At 35.8% G+C, this 18,972-nt stretch overlaps 2 protein-coding genes across 9 annotated transcripts in view; both read left to right on the top strand.

The window, feature by feature from the left end:
- Positions 1 to 14,492, top strand: part of LOC145735857 (cyclic GMP-AMP synthase-like receptor) — a 30,514-nt gene extending 16,022 nt beyond the window's left edge. The window contains exons 8-13 of one of the 7 annotated variants that reach the window (XM_081989983.1): positions 41 to 167; positions 1,539 to 1,684; positions 5,611 to 5,724; positions 9,792 to 9,971; positions 13,034 to 14,171; positions 14,232 to 14,492. In XM_081989983.1, coding sequence (XP_081846109.1) covers positions 9,933 to 9,971; positions 13,034 to 14,171; positions 14,232 to 14,422 — 1,368 coding nt within the window. In that variant the 5' untranslated portion in view covers positions 41 to 167; positions 1,539 to 1,684; positions 5,611 to 5,724; positions 9,792 to 9,932 and the 3' untranslated portion in view covers positions 14,423 to 14,492. Of the gene's footprint in view, positions 1 to 40; positions 168 to 1,538; positions 1,685 to 4,687; positions 4,847 to 4,906; positions 5,323 to 5,610; positions 5,725 to 9,791; positions 9,972 to 11,527; positions 11,686 to 12,109; positions 12,389 to 12,427; positions 12,984 to 13,033; positions 14,172 to 14,231 lie in introns of those variants that run through there. The other 6 variants (XM_081989982.1, XM_081989981.1, XM_081989984.1 and 3 more) reach the window with 6 other exon arrangements.
- Positions 14,493 to 14,634: 142 nt separating this feature from the next.
- LOC145735856 (cyclic GMP-AMP synthase-like receptor) lies at positions 14,635 to 18,859 on the top strand. 2 transcript variants are annotated; one of them, XM_081989980.1, is made up of 4 exons: positions 14,635 to 15,348; positions 15,415 to 16,564; positions 16,619 to 16,702; positions 17,223 to 18,859. In XM_081989980.1, exons 2-4 carry the CDS (start codon positions 15,433 to 15,435, stop codon positions 17,432 to 17,434), a joined length of 1,428 nt encoding a protein of 475 aa, XP_081846106.1. In that variant the 5' UTR covers positions 14,635 to 15,348; positions 15,415 to 15,432; the 3' UTR covers positions 17,435 to 18,859. The 2 variants fall into 2 exon arrangements, with proteins under 2 accessions (XP_081846106.1, XP_081846105.1); XM_081989979.1 differs by having other exon boundaries at positions 15,401 to 16,564.
- Positions 18,860 to 18,972: the final 113 nt, after the last annotated feature.

The following is an 18,972-nucleotide window of genomic DNA, read 5'->3' as shown; positions in this document are numbered from 1 at the left end:
CAACTTAGGAATTTCAATAATTTAATCAGTTATTTTTTAGGCTTAAGTGTCCAACCACCAATTGTTTTGAAGAAGAGCATCTGGTATCATCTATTTTTCATCAAGCAGACTGAGAATCATATTAAGATCCTTGTGGACATTGAAATTAGTTAAAAAGGTGTAAGTTGGTTAGTATAATTTTAGAACACCCTGTATGACCAATTAGGCACATTTTAACAGCTGAAAGCTCTACACTACCTGTGTAACTTTCATCTTTCGATACATTAATGTGGGTAATTAACAGTGTATAGTGGCGCAGGATACCACTCAACTGTATCCGAGCTAAATTAGTTTATAATGCTTTTGTAGCTACGCATTCGGAATAATATCGTTAATTTACGCTTAATTAGGCGGCAATCAACTTATTTATAACAACTCGAACAGATGACGTGCTCGTTTCAGTCAATAACATAAATGGAAATTCCTTACTGTTAAATTAAAAACAGGTTGTGTAAGTCGTATACCCTTATATATACCTACACTAGTAATGTCATGAATAATTTACTACTAATTATTTATGCAGGCAACATTTAAAATGTAAAATAGCCGGTTTTACTACGTTTTTTTATCCATTTTGTTTCCTTTCTGGTCGGATAATTAATACCGCGACCGTTGATAGAAGGAAGTTTTGTTGTGTTAAATAATATAAAGTGGTTCGATGCGGGTCTTCTTTATTAAGGTCGTTTTAGTAAAAACACCCTCTGGTAGACATGTAACTATTACACTTTGATGGACACCTTGATAAATCTTTCAACTAACCATATAAACTATTAATGACTGAGTGTTATTTAATTATTGACTAACAAAATTTCACTAAAGATAAAGCTAATACATTAAATTTCAACATTCTAACCCAACAATGTTTACATGTCAGAATTTGTAACACTTTTTATTTTCGCTTGCTATCTAGTCATTTATATGTCGAAATAACTGGCTTATCTAAAGAATGAAGCCGATAACGGTTAAACTTTTAATTAAAACGTTGCTCCGGATAACTGAACAAACAACAAACAAACTATTTAGATTACGCAGAACTCTTGATTTTACTGGAATTATCGAAAAAAAGAGGGGTGTACGAAACGACGAACTCGATGCTGTTAGAGAACATAATCTCGTGCCAGCCATAGATAAAAATTACTGTTTACTTTCTTTGTTCTATGTTAATTAACGCCGATACGTTATCAGTATTGTCATTAATACTAGCTGGGATTAAATAAATATTTATGAAACGATCGTTTATCTTGCTTTTTTTCTGGTTTTAAACGCACTCATCGTGATTTATGACTAAATATACTGGTAATTGGGATGCTGAGCTAATAATATCTCGGTTTTTTAATCATAACCTGAATTTGCATTGCACCCTAATAATACATTGTGTAGGAAAACTAATTTTATGTATTTAAAATGTTAACTGGTTTGTTAAGGTGCTAATAATTTTCTGAGTAACTGTTAGTGATTATGTTAAATGATAAGAATATTAATTAATCAATTTTTTTTAGAATTGACGTTTGTTAAACACCAGAGGATGGACGAAAAGATCAGTTGACGTTTCTGGCATGTCAAAAAAATCCCAACACTATCAGTGCATCTGTCCCCCCCCCTTGGTAGGCCAGTGTTATCGTCTCTACTATTTGCAGAATTGAAGGTAAGGCCTATTAACTTTTTATTATGAATAAGTTAATGAAATAGTTGCTAAAAGCCACAAGGAAACATTGAAATAGTTGATATGATATTTTTAATGTTTTGCAGAAGTGTATTGTTTATCACTCTCATTGTCGCAGTGGAAACAAAGATGAATATCTTTTATTCTCAAAGTTCTATGGCAATTGCCACATAAAAACTAAAAATGGTAATCTGTCTTCAGTGTATTCATTAATTTTTTTGTGTTGCCATTCAGATACAACTTTTGCCGTATGCGTCGTCTAAAACTTCAAAACATTAGAAACAGACGAAAGAAGTTGAAAATTTGCTGCTGGCTGTCATTTTCAAATTTTGGTTCTACCAATTGGCGTTTCAAGACTCCCTCTACTGATCACTTTTGAAAACATTTTCGGGCATTCCACCTGTCATTTCTCCCTTTGTTTGCATTGATTTTGGTTAGGAATATAGCACTGGGTTTCATAAATATGAAGTGACAATGTCACATTATTTATAATGGTTAGTAAGTTAGGAACGAGTTGTCCGATTTTAGTTCAACTGGCGCTGCGATCTTACCTTGAAACGCCAATAGGATATAAGTGACGTCAGACGCAAAACGCGGTTACGCACCGCCTACTATACTAGAAAGCCTAGAAGGTGCTTGTCAAAAATTTCAATATGGCGGAAATAGTGGAGACAGTTTGTATTGTGGAAATTGAGTTTTTTGAGGATTAGATGAATTTTTACGGTTTAAAATCAAGACTTGAGATTATTTGCGTAAGTTATTCAAGCCACATTGTAACAGCAATTTAGGAAAAAGCCCAACTGTGTCAGTTTTTTACCGGATCTAACTCAACAGTGGTTGAACACTTTGATTTTACTCTAATGGTAGGTACAAGTGCTTTCTAGTACAGTAAACTTATTAGGTACTTGTTACATGCACAGGTATGTGAGTTACATTTTAAAGCATCCTTCATCAGCAACAAAAATAATTTTGAATGAATGTTCTTGGTAATAACATAAGAACCATTTACCAGTTTTGCTTACTTAGTTTCAAGGATTTACAGATTTTTTTATATTGAACAGTGTTTAAACTAGCTTGCTGTGTGTTGTACTTTCCAGGACAAATGTTCTAAGTAACTTGTTTAGACTGGACTTGATTGTGTAGAAAAAGCTCTATTTAATCACTTTCTTTGATTTTTCACTACACAAAATAATAAAAAAAACATTTCTCACTGCATCTGAATACGTTTGTGTATAAAACGAAAGCCGCTAACGCCGCCATTAAAAGTGACATTTTAGGCTTTCTAGTATAGAGGGCGGTGAGTTATGAGAACTCGGCTTTAGTTGTTAAATGTCAACTGTCACTCATTAATCTAATTTTGACAGTGACACGCTGGATACTGGTTTCAATTTATTTATAATCGTTTTAACTGTAAATTACTGTAAAACACTATTAGGTAAACGTGTAACAACTAACAAAAGAGTGGTTCCGTTATTTCGCCTTTCGGTGCTAAACAGTTTAAGATGTAAATGACTTGACAAAACAGGGACCATCAAAGATTCATCAGTCCGCGTCAATAATGATAAATCGCGTAATGAATTCTACAAATAAGACTGATTCGTATTCGTGGCCGTACCATCTACTAAACCAGCCGAGAACTTAACAAAATACAAAACCGGCACCACACACTTTGTGTAGAGGTCGTTTGAAAGTCAAACCTTTCCATTCGGCCGAGCGGTCGTTTTTAAATCCGTCTCGTTCTGGTAGGTCTGCTTTAAAACCAATTACTGTTCCCTACAATCGCGGTAATACGTGATTACGTCCTCAGTTTTCACATGAATCGCTTTCCAAGCAGTTTTAGCAACGACCCCCGCTAAATTACACGGTTTTCCGTGCTCGCTTGCTCGATTTTTGCAAGGACAGCTCTTTTTTAGTGCAGCTGGTGCAACTGACTAATTTCAAATTACTTTAAACTGGCGAGGTCAGTAAAGGAAACTTTCAATGTTTTCAGTGCATTCACGTTAAAACAAAATTATGCATTCAAGTAACAGAGAAAAGGCGTTGCCCTACAACTTGTTTTCAATTTCCAGCCACTGTTTCACTTTTGTTAGTTGACTAAGTATATAATAAATTGATTTGTGCTTGGGTTCCAAGAAACTTTCAATTATCGAACTTCTTGGAAATCACTTATTCCTTTGCCAGCTGCTGGTTTCTAGTTGCTATAAGAAAAACTTTTTACTGATCAAAATGTAGCAATAACGTGGCTAATTGCCAATAATTTCACAATTTGAAGGTGACAGAAGGTTAAAAGTTGAATTTGACTGCTCAACATGCACTGACCTGCCCTATCTCCTGTTCCGGATCATAATAAACAGATAATTTCGTGTAAAAGATCGTGACTGAACTTCAACAGTACCAAAGAGACTTTTGTAATATAGTGGAAACGTGAGAGTCCTATCCTGCGTGTTTAAGTCACGTTATATTATATATTTTATGAGATTTATCAGTTATAACAGTAATGGCACTAAGAGGCTAATGAATTCAATCATTCACTGCCTAGAGGGAAGCTAAGATTGGTAAAATTAGCAGTTCTCTTCTTTGCTTCAGTCAGATTTTCGAGGAATATTGTTTTCTATTAGCGTTTTACAAGAGAAGAGCTACGACATCTGATGCTCAATTTTGTAAATGGTTTTTATTACACTCTAATGCCGTTTTCGAAAGTCACGTGACCTCTATCTCATTTTATAATTATGATGTCACGTGATTTTTAGAATTTTGTTATTAAACTACCACTCTCACAAGATGGTTAATGTACAAGATTTTATTCGTTGAAATACATACATCATTGTCTTAAGTAATGTTATTTTTGCATTATGACACTACAGAGTATTTATTTATAAATTCACAACTATTTATTGAACCTAAACAGACTTCCTAAATAAAACGACCTTGTGGATATCAAAGTTCGACAAATACATAAACCAAAAGGAAACGGTGCGAAAATGTATTCAGAAATGGTTGCATAGTTACCAGGCTATTCACCGAGGTTATTTTTTCCTAAACAATTACACAAACACTATTGGCTGAAACAATGACTGAGTTATTTTCAATGAGCTACGCGAATTAAAGTGGTTCGGCTATTGTTATGCCCGGCTTAAAGTTCAGGTTTGAATATCGATAGACAATGAGAAACAATTTTGTTACAATTTAGTATTTAAATTGCAGATGCGAAACTACTCCAACATCCGCCAGCAAACATAATCAAGACCTTCATCGTCAAAGTATTAATCACTTAATAACATCATTTGCATAATTAATCATTCTAAACTTAAACTGGTCCAGTACAAAGCAATAAAACCGCTAAATTATCAACATTCTGGAAACGTTCCAAACCGCTGTCTCAGAGGAAATTCCAGCAGTAGACAGCGAGGTATCAACTTACATTCTCCGGAATACGTGTCTGTGTGTTTAAATTTAGAGTGCTAAGTTAGTTTTAGTAAAAACAAACACTTTTGATGTGTGCCAAATGGTCCTGATGTTTTTTTTCCTAACCGAAATAAGCACCGAATGATTAATCAACTGTTGGCTGTTTTATTTCAGATATAGACTCTGAAAGCGTTGTTTAGTTTTTGGAACTGCAGGTTGGGTTTTACTTTCCACTGTCTGTTTACACATCTCATTAAATGTTTTTCTACTTTGTGACAGTATAACATTGTAATAGAATGTTTTAAAATGGACTATCAAAAAACCCAATATTTTTTGCTCTGAAATTTGGAGTGTAGCCTTAACAATTTGTGATACTGTTAATTTGAATGAACAAACAGGTTACACTGGACAGATTTTGTAAAGATATTGTTCAACTTGCCTTTAAATTGTTAAGTAAAGACATTGTTACGTCACAATAGTAAGGCCGTTATCTAATTTTTTAGAATTGACGTTTGTCAAAGACCAGGAGAACCGGCGAAAAGATCAGTTGACGTTTCTCGCATGTCAAAAAAAATCGTCAGAGCACCTGTTCGTCTCTACTATTTGCATAATTGAAGGTAAGGCCTATTAACTTTTTTATGGATAGGTTAATGAAATAGTTGCTAAAAGCCACAAGGAAACATTGAAATAGTTTGAAATAGTTTAAAAATTAACAGTTTACTTAGTTGTTAAAAAATGTCAATTGTCACTCATTGATCCGATTTTGGCAGTGATACACTGGATACTGAATAGGTTAGGCAACAGGTGTCCGTATTCATCAGATGAATTAAATCACCGCCCTCTGTACAAGAAAGCCAAGAAGGTGCATGCCAAAAATTCCAATATGGCCGAAATAGTGGTTGACAGTTTGTATTGTGGAAATTGAGTTTTTCGATGATTAAATTAATTTTTAAGGTTTAAAGTCAAGACTTGGGATTACTTGCCAAAGAAATTTTTGTTTGCTATTATATATTGTTGTTTATATGTTTATTGTTCTAGTGAAAGTGTTGTTTGTGTTCATTTTATTGTGCTATCACTATTGTTATTGTTCCTTCATTGTTCTATAATTTGTTGTTGTTTTTTTAACTTAAATTCCATTGCCTCTACAATATGCCGTCCACTTGTTGTTTGCCAAACTGTAAAAGCAATTTGTTGAAAGGCCCAAAAGTGTCAGTCTTTTACTTTCCAAAAGACCCTGCTCGAACCCAACAGTGGTTGAAAGCTTTGAACTGGAATGATTTTACTCCAACACAATACTCAATGGTAAGTACAATATGCTTTCTCATTCAGTAAACTTATTGCCTCTTACATACATAGGTATGTGAGTTACATTTTGAGGCCGTCTGCATTTTGAGAGCAACAAAGGTTTACTCTGAAGAAACAGGACAGCTTTTAGAAGTTCCATTGGCACATTTACATTTTAAAAGAAAGGTCTTGGTAATAATATAAAACCCATTTACTAGTTTTGCTTACCTAGCTTCAAGGATTTCCAAATTTTCTTTGATTGAGCAGTTTTCACATTAGTTTGTTGTACTCCAAGACAAAGGGTTCTAACCAAACTTGCTTTGGCTGGACTTTATTGGATATAAAAAGCCATATCTATACATATCTGGATCAGGAATGAAGCGTTCTTTGATTTTTCACTCACAACTTCTAATCAACTACACGAAAAAATAAAAAAAACATATTTTCTACTGCATCTGCATAGGTTTGTGTACAAAACGAAAACCGCTAACGCCGCCATTAAAAGTGACATTCTAGGCTTTCTTGTACAGAGGGCGGTGATTAAATCAGACAACCCATTCCTAACCTAACATTATAAACAATACGACACTGTCACTTCATATTTATGAAACCAGTGCGGAATTCCTAACCAAAATCAACGTAAACAAACGGAAAAATGACAGCTGGAATGTCCGAAACTGTTTTCAAAACTGATCACCAGAGGGAGTATCTCTTATCTTGAAACGCTAATAGGAAAGTATTAACATTAATTGCAAAGAATTTAAAAATAAGATTAAAAACAGCGTTTCATTTGAAAATGAAAAGTTGGTGTTCTTTATGACTGATCTGGCAACACTGTAAAATCAAAAATATTTTATATAGAGAGTTTGGACCTAACCTAAGCTACACTCCAAATCCAAATTTCAACGAAAAATATTGAGTCGTTCTCTAGATACTTCTAATATACCATCAGGGTGAAAAAGTTATGCAGATGATACCATAAACCACGGAAATAGATGCTTAAAGTTTCTGAGTATATAACAGCTAATGAATTATGATGCAGCAGCAATAAATTATTTGCATTATAAGCACGCAAATGCCAACCCACTGCACAAACATCAGCACTAATTTCGCTACATTGTGGTAATAAAGAAGTAAATCAATAAAATGTAGAAAAAAAGGACAGAACAATACATCACGCGCTCTCTAATGTCACCATTGGCCTTCTGGTCATGATTCATACTGAACAGCATTAAACAAACCGGTTTTTGGTATGTTTTATATACTAAAGTTGCGTGGGTTACATGGCTGTTTGTTTTGTTACGAAAACCAGTCTGGAATTAAAAGAGATCATTAAAATGCGGCACTGCACGAGACCTCCTCTCGATTATTCACCGACTTTATTGTGCTCTTTCTCTTTCTCGTGCAGGCTGGACAGTATCAAGGCCAGTGGCGTCGCACTCATTTAATGTCGCATTTCATGATCATGTTGTATATGTACTCATTGAAAAAGTACATGCCAGAACAGCAGGATTACCTAAAACATGTTCTTTGACTGAAGTGTTGGATTTGGCGTCCAACTTGAGATTTTGTTGATGGTCTTGCCACGACCCTGACTGGGTAACCGTTAAGGCCAAGATGGAAACGGATAATGCAATCTATATTAATTAAAAGATTATGGAAGCTTACAAGTATTTCCAACAGATGTAAAATAGGTCATTTATCCATGGACTTCTAAAAGTTTAGTTGAAACAGATTTATAAATAAACTGAAACCCAACGCCCCCATTAACCTGGTAAGAAAAATACACATTCCAATTTACACACCTGTGTAATTATTTGCCATGTTTTGGTTTCGCAAGATCCGGGTTAAATTTTTTATCGACCGCAAGTTAGGGGATCTGGCACAGAGCCAGGTCCCCCGCGTTATTTATTTTGGCTCTACGAGTTATAAATATAACTGCGACAGTTTCACTTTGTGTTTTATTTTCCAGACTTTTTTGTAGTCATCTTTTAACGCACAAACATTCTGGAAATAAACGACCGCGCCAGGATTGGAGTAATTATAGCTCTGGACTAATCAAGGATGTATTAGTGCAGGCAGATTTAACGCGCTATGGATTCAGTTTGTGAAGTCAGAGATTTCATTGCTCTACAAAACGCGGGTCGAGATAACACGAAAGGTTTGACATCAAAGGTCTAGTTTTCGATTTGGAAGGGCTTCAATAGGGGTTTTCAAACCCTAATTAATTTCGAGACGATCTGATCAGTCAGTCAATAGAATGAAAAAGACCGGTAGATAATATGTAACTTGAAATATTTCAAGATCTTGATTTTAATGATGCAATATCAAGCAACTGGTAAATAAACAACTATTGTAAAGACATAAAAGTATACAATTCCAACAAGGTCAACCAGTTATGTGCACGACTTTATCGTCATCAATAAACAGAGGTAATTTTTATTCTCCAGCGATGCAGACAGGCCTTTCGTACTTTCACCAGGCCGAAAGTAATCATTAAGCGGTGAACTGCATGAGTCATGAACATCACCATCCATCCGTTTCATGGTGGCCATATTTCAACTGAGATGACCAGCCAATCTAAAACTGATCCAGTAGCACACTTTGATCTCAGAATTTGTTATTATCATTTACAGATAACATGACCATGACAAAGAATGACTACCCACATAGAAAACCTCTCAAACCATTTTAAGAGCTTTTGCGTAGGATCATCATTAGTTCAGTGCGCTCTAACAAAAAAAAAACCAAAAAGAATCAGGTTGCGGTTGGAAAAAGGAACGATTTTGTAGGGCCCCAGAACGAAAACATGAAACGGGTCGGCAATAATTATGACGGGACCGGAAAGTCTCGACGGGCTACGGTCACGAAACGGCTCGGTCATGCAAGAAAATGGATAACCGCCTCAAGATCGACGATCTTTGATTATGCCCATTATTACGCAAGCCACTAAATTTCTACTTCAGGGTTAATGCTGCATAATATACACTTGCTGAAAAGAAATAGTTATTTTGCTACAGTCAATACTTTGGAGGCCACTACAGGTCAATTTTTGTATAACAGTTTGTCATGTTGTGTATTTGCTTTTTCTGTCAGGATTTGTTTTAATGGTTTTTGACGAAAAGCAGCTGTTGCAATAAAATTAACAGATTTCGAGATTTTACTGTGACTAGTCTACTAGTTCGATCTAGGCTTGTAAGCGTGTAGTATAAAGAAGGCGGTGATCCACAACCGCGCCCTCTTGTATCGTTTTAACACTTATACAGCTGATCTATACTTTCTGGGACACCCTGTATACTTTATTAGGGTGTTACATATGAGGTCCTCTGTTCCGAATTTATTTATTTGTCTTCGTTTTATCATACAGTAGTATAGGATGCTGATTTATGTTAATTTGCAGATTTATCCACATGAAAGAAATAAGAGAAGATATTCTGTCAACCAACAAAGAGTAAAGGTTCAGGATCACATGGACTTAGGTCAGTTAGTTTCACCGGCCCTTCTCACAAAGTTAACTGGATAATTTAGATGGAATAGATAAATGACCCATGGACAAAACCTAGATAGATTCCAGAAATTTGTAAGTACACATAGAAGGGATGTCATAACTGCAAAAGTGCTGCTATGACTAAAAGAATGGCGTGATCAATCAGGTACTCACAAGTAATAAATTATCAACAAGGCGTAAAACCCACTGTTATTCAATTCATTCGAGGTCAGCGTTACAATAATATGATAAACAGCCTCCATTGCAGATTTCTGATTGTACCGGACCATTATTTATATTTTCGAATTGAATTATTGCTACTTTTCCTCGAATCACGACCGGTTCGGATTATGTCATTAAAAAACTGCCATTTTCTGTATGTATGTACATAACTTATGTCGTGTTTATTTACTTTAAGGTGTTACAACAGTGCACTTGGATGCAATCTGCATTTCCTCAAGGCAACCTTGTCGCACTGGTAACAAACACAACCAGTGTAAAATAAACCTGGTAATGTAAACAAAACTCCAAATTGCTGCCAAATTACGCAGACTGTTCCCCCTTTTGTAAAAGTTCAATGTTCTATTGGGTTTCGGATCGATATAAACCGGAACGACGCAAAGTTTTGAATGCGGGGCTGTTTCGCCCTGTTTGAGGCTGAAATCAAATAATGTCGGAGGATTATTGGACTCGTAAAAGTTTCCGGAACTTCTCGCAATCCGAAACATGCGATTCGAATACGAGAGATATTCTGAAAAGTTTGGTCCGATATTGAGGTCACGTTGGTTGTTTCCTTTATCACGTCGTAGAGTCTAGACATTTGTTCAGTTTAGTGATTTGAAGATATTTGACTTTCTCACTTTGCTTATGTCTTTGACGATTGATTCTATACAACTTTCGCATACAGAATGGGCCTATCCCACATATCATAAATTTTTGTTTTAATGACTGGAATCGAAAGAATAGGATCAAAAAACTAATTTTTCATATTCTTGAAGAAAAAATTATGGTCGTAAATGTTCCTACATTAGTTTGAATTTGTCCATTAAATTTAAAAGATCTGTTTTGGCGCCCATGTGACGTACGTAATTCTGGGCGATTTTATTGGCTGTTGCACGCCAACTGTTTCACTTCTTGTCGCTGATTGGTTGATAGTGTAGTACGTCACCGGCGGCGGGCGTTTTAAACATGAGATTAATGTAGTTTTTATCATAATTTTTTTTCTATTTAGACATAATATTTTTGAAATAAAAAAATAACGGGTATAATATTTTCAATCTGTCTTTGTAGTTATGAAATAAAAAAAGGGTAGATAGTCAGACGAGCTAGTAGAAAGAATATGCACCATCACTTATACTCTCTGTTCACATCCTTTATCTCATTTCATTCGACAAAAAAATGTGTGTATTGTAACAATTATAACGGGTGTTCAATAATTGTTATGGTCAGGTCGCCTATGGATGGCAATTGTCCCAAAAAACGTATGTCTTAGATAACGTTGCAAACAATTATTATATGACAGCTGTCATTTCACACCATATACGAACTTATCAACGGTCCTACGAGAGAACCACAGCCAACTACGACCATAACAATTACTGAACACCCGTTACTACCAGCTATTGTCAGTTTGACGGTTCAATAATTAATGTCAGGTTATAAATAGGACGTTTTTTTATCAGTTTTGCGACTAAATTCCTTTCCGTTATTCGAAAAGGAGCAAGTTCTTATTTCACGACTTATAGACTATTTCCAGAAGGAGAAAGTGACTGGAAAAACAGTATTACCGCTAAACGCGGTCTTCAATGTAAGTTTTTTAAATAACGTGCTTTTTTTGACTATTAATACCACATTTTAAAGAAGGTTTTAGATGCTTTAGGCATTTCTAAATCTCATGTCCAAAGGATCGCAGGTTGAATAATAGTGAGCAAAAAGATGCAAGCTTTTTGACGTCACGATGACGTGTAATATACCAAAACTAAGGAACTATCAAATTACGTCAAAAAAGCTCTGCTAGCTCCATGGAGAGTACCTAGTTCGGACCTACTATAAAACACCTAGGTCAGAGTACCTAACATCTAATAAAAGCTCTATATAGCAATTCAAGCTATATCAAAATTCTATTTATAAATATATAGACAATTATAAACAATTAACCTCTCTTCTAAATAAGTTGTGAACTTTGTTGACCTTATAGTATGTTCTGGTCCGTACCACACGTTTGGCAACATTGTTTTGCCTAAAACCGTGGTTGGCCAACACTCGAGTAGGTAGGCGTTACAGAGTACAAACCAGTACCATTATGTGGGTTCATAGTTCTAGACGGAATTTGCATTAATTAAAAGAATCATTATTGATCAATAGTGATACGGGTTATCGCGTTACTTTAGTTCCTTATTTTGCCACGCTTAATATGTGCCAGTAGCAGTACTGTCGTCCTAAGTTAAGGACTAGTTGTAAAAAGAGCGCGTGGCGTCTTTTTTGTCAAGAGTGATCACTGCTGGATCTCGGTAAACCATCACACATTGTTGTAATTACTTACCTAATTAACTGAAAATTGTGTTATCTCAACTAATAAAATCCTCTGAACCACGTAAATAAAGTCAATAATCTAGTTCAGATAACGCACAATAATCTCGCACTGTAAATATTTCGCGTTCTCCGTGATTCACTTGAAAATCTTAGTTAACCAAAATAAAAAAAAAACATTCCTTTGAATCTCTAAATCCTCTGGTGGCAAGTTTCGTAACAAACGATGCACCGCTTTGAAAAACAACCGTAATGGCGCCGCTTTCTGTTCCTGCAGAGGGGCTTTCCTGTCTCGCCTGCCTCCTTGGGTGATTGCGCCAGCGCGTCAAATTATTGCCACCGTTTGCAGGACCGGTTTTTAGTCCGGTTAAATTAACTCTAGTGTTTATACGAATTGATTGGCGTAATGCCTAAGGGACAGTAAGATCACCAGATTTGAATCCGTGCGATTTTTTTTCCTTGAACGTTCACTATCTACATTCAAGAGATATTTCCTCTATAATGGTTATTGCACCTACTAGTCCGTCCAATTATCTTTAAACAATCTTTTAGAGCAACCAAGTCATGTAAATTCAGGTTATAGGCACTTTTATTTGGTAAACAGTGATTTGACATTTGTTTTTCAGATAATACTTATCACAATGGTAAATCTCACAACCGAAACTGTACTGCAAGTGATCAATCAAAAGTTTGTAACGCTAAACACTCCAGAAGTTGCTCACAACAACGAACTGCTTAGAAGTGTTTTAGGACTAATAATTAAAATAATGCGAAATGAAGATTTTCTTTTCAAAACCCTTTACAAAGAAATTTACTACGGTGGTAGTTATTTTGATGACTTGAAAGTGGGCAAACCTGACGAATTTGATCTTGACCTGTTGCTGGAACTGCCAAAAACATGCCAAACACACAAATCAAAGACCTGCGAGTGCATCGAAGTGGTTCCCAGTAACAAGCCCGGGTTCTTTTGGTTTAAAATTCAGAAGGATTACTTTGAACCTTTTAACAGATTTATCAGAGATGGTTACGTACAAACGGACTTGATGCTTAGTTGGCTGCAATCTTTAGTAACCAAAGCTCTGAACAAAATGCCTTCCCTTGACTACTCCTATACAACACCTTCGTATAATTCGCAATCAGGGCCGGCTTTAACACTTCGATTGTACGGGGATTTTGGTGAAGTAGATGTTGATCTGGTGCCAGCATTTAAACTATGTGCAGCACAATGGCCCAAAATGGGATATAGAGCTAATCCTTCTACCAGAAAAACAAACTTTTTTATCGTTCCAAAGAAAGCCAGAGGTATTAACAAGGCAGAAAGGTACTGGAGGGCGTCGTTCCAGGATCAGGAAAGGGAGTTGATTAACCAGAAAGACCGTCTCAAACCTGCTCTAAGACTGCTCAAAAAATTAAGAACTAATTTAGGACACTGCTCCATATCCAGTTACGCTCTTAAGACAATCGTATTGTGGGAATTAAATTCCTTTGACTGGAACAAATCCTTGAGTTATGTATTTCTTAACCTTCTGGAAAAATACAGGGACTGTTTAAACAACAAAAGTATTCCATACTATTGGAATAGTGGCGGAAACTTGTTGGACGGGATACATGCAGACACTTTGACAAATCATTGCAATGAAATCACAAAGAAAATCAACCGTTTTAAAATAAACTGCCAAACAAATTCCACTGAAATTGCAAAGATAATTTTAAAAGAACATTCTGAAGAATATAACTTATTTTTAGATTTTATTCAAGATTTAGGTAGGTAATACTTTGTATGCAATAATTGAGTAAAATTCTAAGTTATGGTATTTATTTCAGAAAAAGAAGATTCATTCACAGATTGGTGTCTAGTAAGCTCTGAAGAACCTTCAGCAACTTTATCTCAAGATCTTCAACAACCATCTTCGTCTATTAGCACAGGATGGCTTATTGCAGGTGCAGTGGGACTTGCTGCAGCCAGTCTGCTTGGTATAAGTATCTCAAATTCTCTTAACAAAAATAATAAGTAACACTCCAAATCTTATTATATTGTTTTTGACTAATGTTTTAATAAATACCACTATTGAGGGTGTTGTGAAATTGTTTGATTTAGCCCATGAAAATGGCCTAAAAAATGATAGTACAATCATTATCAGTTTTGACCATAAACAGATAACAAAATAGTAACTTAAATGTTTGATTCATGAGAATTTGCGGCAATATATGTATACAGGGTGCCCGTTTTACGAGACTCAACATAACATAACATAAAAAAAAGTTGGGCAACTTTAAGAAAATTACTTTGACTTTAATGCAAATTTAGTTTAATTGTTAATTTGGAGGTATAAACCGGGCATTAGGGAACCATTTATTAGATTAGAGCGCGTTTGTCATTATCTGACAGTTTGTCACGTGATCATTCTTTTGCAAAAGGGAGTAATGTCATTTGACCTATCCAGTATCCAGGATTTTTGATTTTCCAAGCGCTCTTTGCAAAAACATAATTTTTGGTGATTTTTACGAAATTCCAAGACTGAGCCAGGTACATCATCGTAATCAGAAAAATCTCTATTCAAATATGCAAAATTTTAATATGGCGCCCATCATAAGTTCAATCAATCAATCAAAAATGATAATGCCTCGTTGTAGAGAAGGAAAAGTGGTAATGGTAAGGTGCGTCAGAATTTTAAATTTTTTAAAGCAGCATTTTACTTGACTTCTAATTGTTCAGTTTTGCCCCAATTTAAACTTTCTTGTATCTCTTCAAATAACCATAATGATGAGGCTTGTAAAACGGACACTCTGTATATCATTCTATGCAAATCAATAGTTTTCTGTGATCATATGCTAAATCCATATTATCGCAATTATGACGATAAGATTAGCAATTTATTAAGTGCTACAAATGAGAATTTTCCCATACTATTGGGTTGCATCAGGTAGCTAAAACATTGAGGTAAGTTTTTTTTTCAATTCTAACCTAGTTATGTCTAATTTATTATGCATAGAGCTTTTATTAAAGATTCAAGTTGTTGCCATTATGACCTGTATCTGCAATAATACCGAAAACGTGCTTCAAGTAATCAACACTAATTATGTGACTTTAGACACAAACGCCATAGAATGTAACAATATTTTACTAAAAGAAATACTAACCGTTATGATTAAAATAATGCAGAGAGAGAATTCTTTATTTGCGAAACTATACGAAGAAACTTTCTACGGTGGTAGTTATTTCGATGATTTGAAAGTGGGTAAGCCAGATGAGTTTGATTTGGATCTTATGCTGGTACTGCCCAAAGCATGCGAAATGCACAAAAGTAAAACGTGCGGATGCATCGAAGTGGTACCAAGCAACAAACCTGGGTTCTTTTGGTTTAAAGTGGCAGAAGGCTACTTTTCCGATTTTGACACATTTATAAAAGATGGTTACGTGCAAACCAATTTGGTGCTCAGCTGGCTACAGTCGTTAATAACTAAAACTTTAAATACCATGACTAATGTTCATTTTAATTTTCCAACCCCTAAATTTAATTCCCAGTCTGGACCAGCAATAACTCTCCAGTTGATTGGACAATTTGGTGTTATGAACATTGATTTAGTTCCAGCTTTTAAGTTTGGTTCGGAATATTGGCCTAAAGTTGCCTACAGGGCTAATCCTTCAAGAAGGAAAATGGATTTTTTCATTGTCCCTAAAAGGGCTAGAGGAATAGATAAAGGAGAGAGATACTGGAGGGCTTCCTTCCAAAGTCAGGAAAGAGAACTAATCAACGGAAAACAACGACTGAAACCTGCACTTAGATTGTTGAAGAAGTTGAGGAATAGTTTAGGCCACGACCAGATATTCAGCTACTCTCTTAAGACTATCGTCTTGTGGGAAGTAAATTCTGTTGACTGGAATAGATCATTAAGCTTCGTGTTTCTTGATCTGTTAGAAAAGTACCGTGACAGCTTACGAGCTAAAAAAATTCCGTATTACTGGAATAAGAGCGGTAATCTACTGAATGGCATTCATTCTGATACTTTGGTAAATCACTGCAACGAAATCACTAGAAAAATTAACAAGTTTAAAAAGAACCAAGACTCAAATCCCTTGGAAATTGCCAAAGTTATTTTAAGAGAAAATTCAGAAGAGTACAAACTATTTATGCTCCGTTGCTCAAGACCATCAGGTACTTGAATTAAGTTACCGTAAATGCTAATGTCTAATAAAAATCATTTTCTAGTATTACAAGAAGAGCCTAATTCAGATCTTCTACCATATCGACTGTACCAATCTTCGTCTTCTTTTCAAACACAACAACAAGAAGGTAATGATACTAACTGGTGGACTTATTGTTTTTGGTGTTAATAATCGAAATTGGATTTTTAATACTTTTATGTTTCACCTATACGTTATGAATACATAATACCTTGGAAACGCTGTAGGTTACATAGTGTTCATAACAACCTGATTCTTTCATGCCTTAAAAACTACGTATTTCCTGCCTTAGATTGCTCTTGAATTTTGCTGCATTTTATATTTTGTAAAATTTTGTTCAACCTTTGCCATTTTCACTGACTGACAGGACTAGTCAAGTCACATCATTCAGGTAGAATAAACACTAAACTACATAACGGTAAAGGTATACCAATATCTTACTTTTCAATATCAGAGACAGTAAATAATTGCTAAATTAGGTGAAACATAAAACATTGTATGCACCACAGGCGTTAGGGAGAGTGTATAGTGTCCTATCCCTCGGGCCATAGGCCCTCTGGCTCTTTCGGCCTTCAGGACATTATGTTCTCTCTAACGCTTTTGGTACATAAATAGCTATTATTTTCTAGAATTACACGGAGAGCCTAGTTCCATTCAAGGTCGTTCAGATCTTCTACCATATCAACTGGGCCAATCTTCGTCTTCTTTTCAAACACAACAACAAGAAGATAATGATACTAATTGGTGGATTGCAGGAGCAGCTACAGTTGCTGGGGTTGCCGCTACGATAGGACTTATTGTTTTTGGTGCTACACGTCCTTCCAATTCAAATCGAAATTAGGTTTTTAATACTTTTAGACATTGTTAATCATATTTGTCCTAGTTTTAGGGTATCAAGTTCAGTTTTTAAGTGTCAAAATTGAGAAGTTGTTAGAACAAGCAAGGCAAAAAGCATCATCGATCACTCGATTCCTGACTCAGTGACCTTTTGTCATAAAACCTGTCTGGGTAATTGAACAACACACAATGTTGACTGGTTGCATGGAAAAAAAAAACGATATTTTAGCCTACGTATACGTAAATGCGTTATTGATTGCATCGGGGTCTCTGCCTTCGCTTCTCGCCCACACTTAACTGGATTTCATGTCAACCATTCATTACGGGTTCCAAGTAGGTCGGAATTTTTACGTTCGAGCTAATCACCTCAATAAATCAGAAGGACCGGCCTATTTTGTTGTCGCTCATAGCCTCTGCATTTTAATTGAGGAACGATCGGTATAGTGGAAAAGGTCCCTTTCGCCGACCGTGAAGAATAAAATGAGCAGAAAGATGTTTGACCCCGCTCATCAGCATGATTTACGAGGTTCGTCTCTTTCAACAACGCGAACGTTTTCTATTGAAATAGAAGTCGTCGCGAAAAATTGTTTGCATACAAAAAAAATTACAAAACTAAAAATAGCGGTAGGTTTCCCAGAACGAATTAAAATTCCATTAGATTTATTCGAGCGAAGCTCGGGTTTTGAATAATTCATTACCGGCCTTGACTAAAACTGGCAAACACAAAATAAACGGGTCAACACGTATTAACCAAATATCAACTTGCTTTTGAATTTTTTTTACTCTCTTGTTTGGTATTTGTTTTGGCGCCCAACGTGGAGCTTTACATTTTGAACTCTAATTTTGTTAGCGATCTACGTTAGACACCAACGCCACAAAGCTTCTTCGCAAATTTGCGTATAATTTTCATACATTTAAGTTGAGTAGGGTCATAAATAGACCACCCAGCTAAACAGAAGTCACATACTGGTGCATAGTCTGCATAGAGCAGAAAAACTCTCGTTGTCTGGCTTCAGTGGCTTCGTAATTAGTTGGAGTGACGCGTTTCCAGGGCGCGCCACCGGTCAATCAACAACCGCGTGACGTCGCTAGTCAGCCAAGATGGCCGACGTTCACGCTCCGCCCCCTTTGTTTTGACCCCACCTTTATCTGAGTCATGTGTAGGATTTTCTTTTCTGTTTTCATTCATTTTTCTGGGGAAAGCGGTGCGCGGCACGTTGCCATAGCGATGCACGCGCGCGGCCATTGTGCTATTGTTGCGGGGTCGCAAAAACAAAAGGGTTGAAAACAAACGCGGAATGTTGTTCGGGGCTATTGTGACGTTGACTAGACTGATTTGTGTACTGCAAGACAGTTTTAATTTTTAGTAAATATTTTCTATTATATAATTGTATATCAAGTAGAAGTAATAAACTTACATAGATGCTGGCATGTATGTTTAATATTAGAGATAGCTACGACTTCTTAACCTTTTTTTGAAATCCCTTCATCAACGGAACAGTAGCCTCCTCCATTTATAAGCTGTCATTTACCACCACCACT

Source organism: Ips typographus, linkage group LG11, assembly GCF_016097725.1.
Source record: "Ips typographus isolate SLU linkage group LG11, UJ_Ityp_2.0, whole genome shotgun sequence".
Classification (NCBI taxonomy): Eukaryota; Metazoa; Arthropoda; class Insecta; order Coleoptera; family Curculionidae; genus Ips; species Ips typographus.
Note: the sequence above shows the minus strand (reverse complement) of the source record. Positions and strands in the feature narration are given on the sequence as shown.

What these genes read in the sequence shown, in the direction of transcription:
- LOC145735856 (XM_081989980.1), top strand. Translation starts at nt 15,433, where the DNA reads ATGACCTGTATCTGCAATAATACCGAAAACGTGCTTCAAGTAATCAAC. An exon ending in CCGTTGCTCAAGACCATCAG is followed by an intron (nt 16,565 to 16,618) that starts GTACTTGAATTA and finishes ATCATTTTCTAG; the next exon opens with TATTACAAGAAGAGCCTAAT. An exon ending in TCAAACACAACAACAAGAAG is followed by an intron (nt 16,703 to 17,222) that starts GTAATGATACTA and finishes ATTATTTTCTAG; the next exon opens with AATTACACGGAGAGCCTAGT.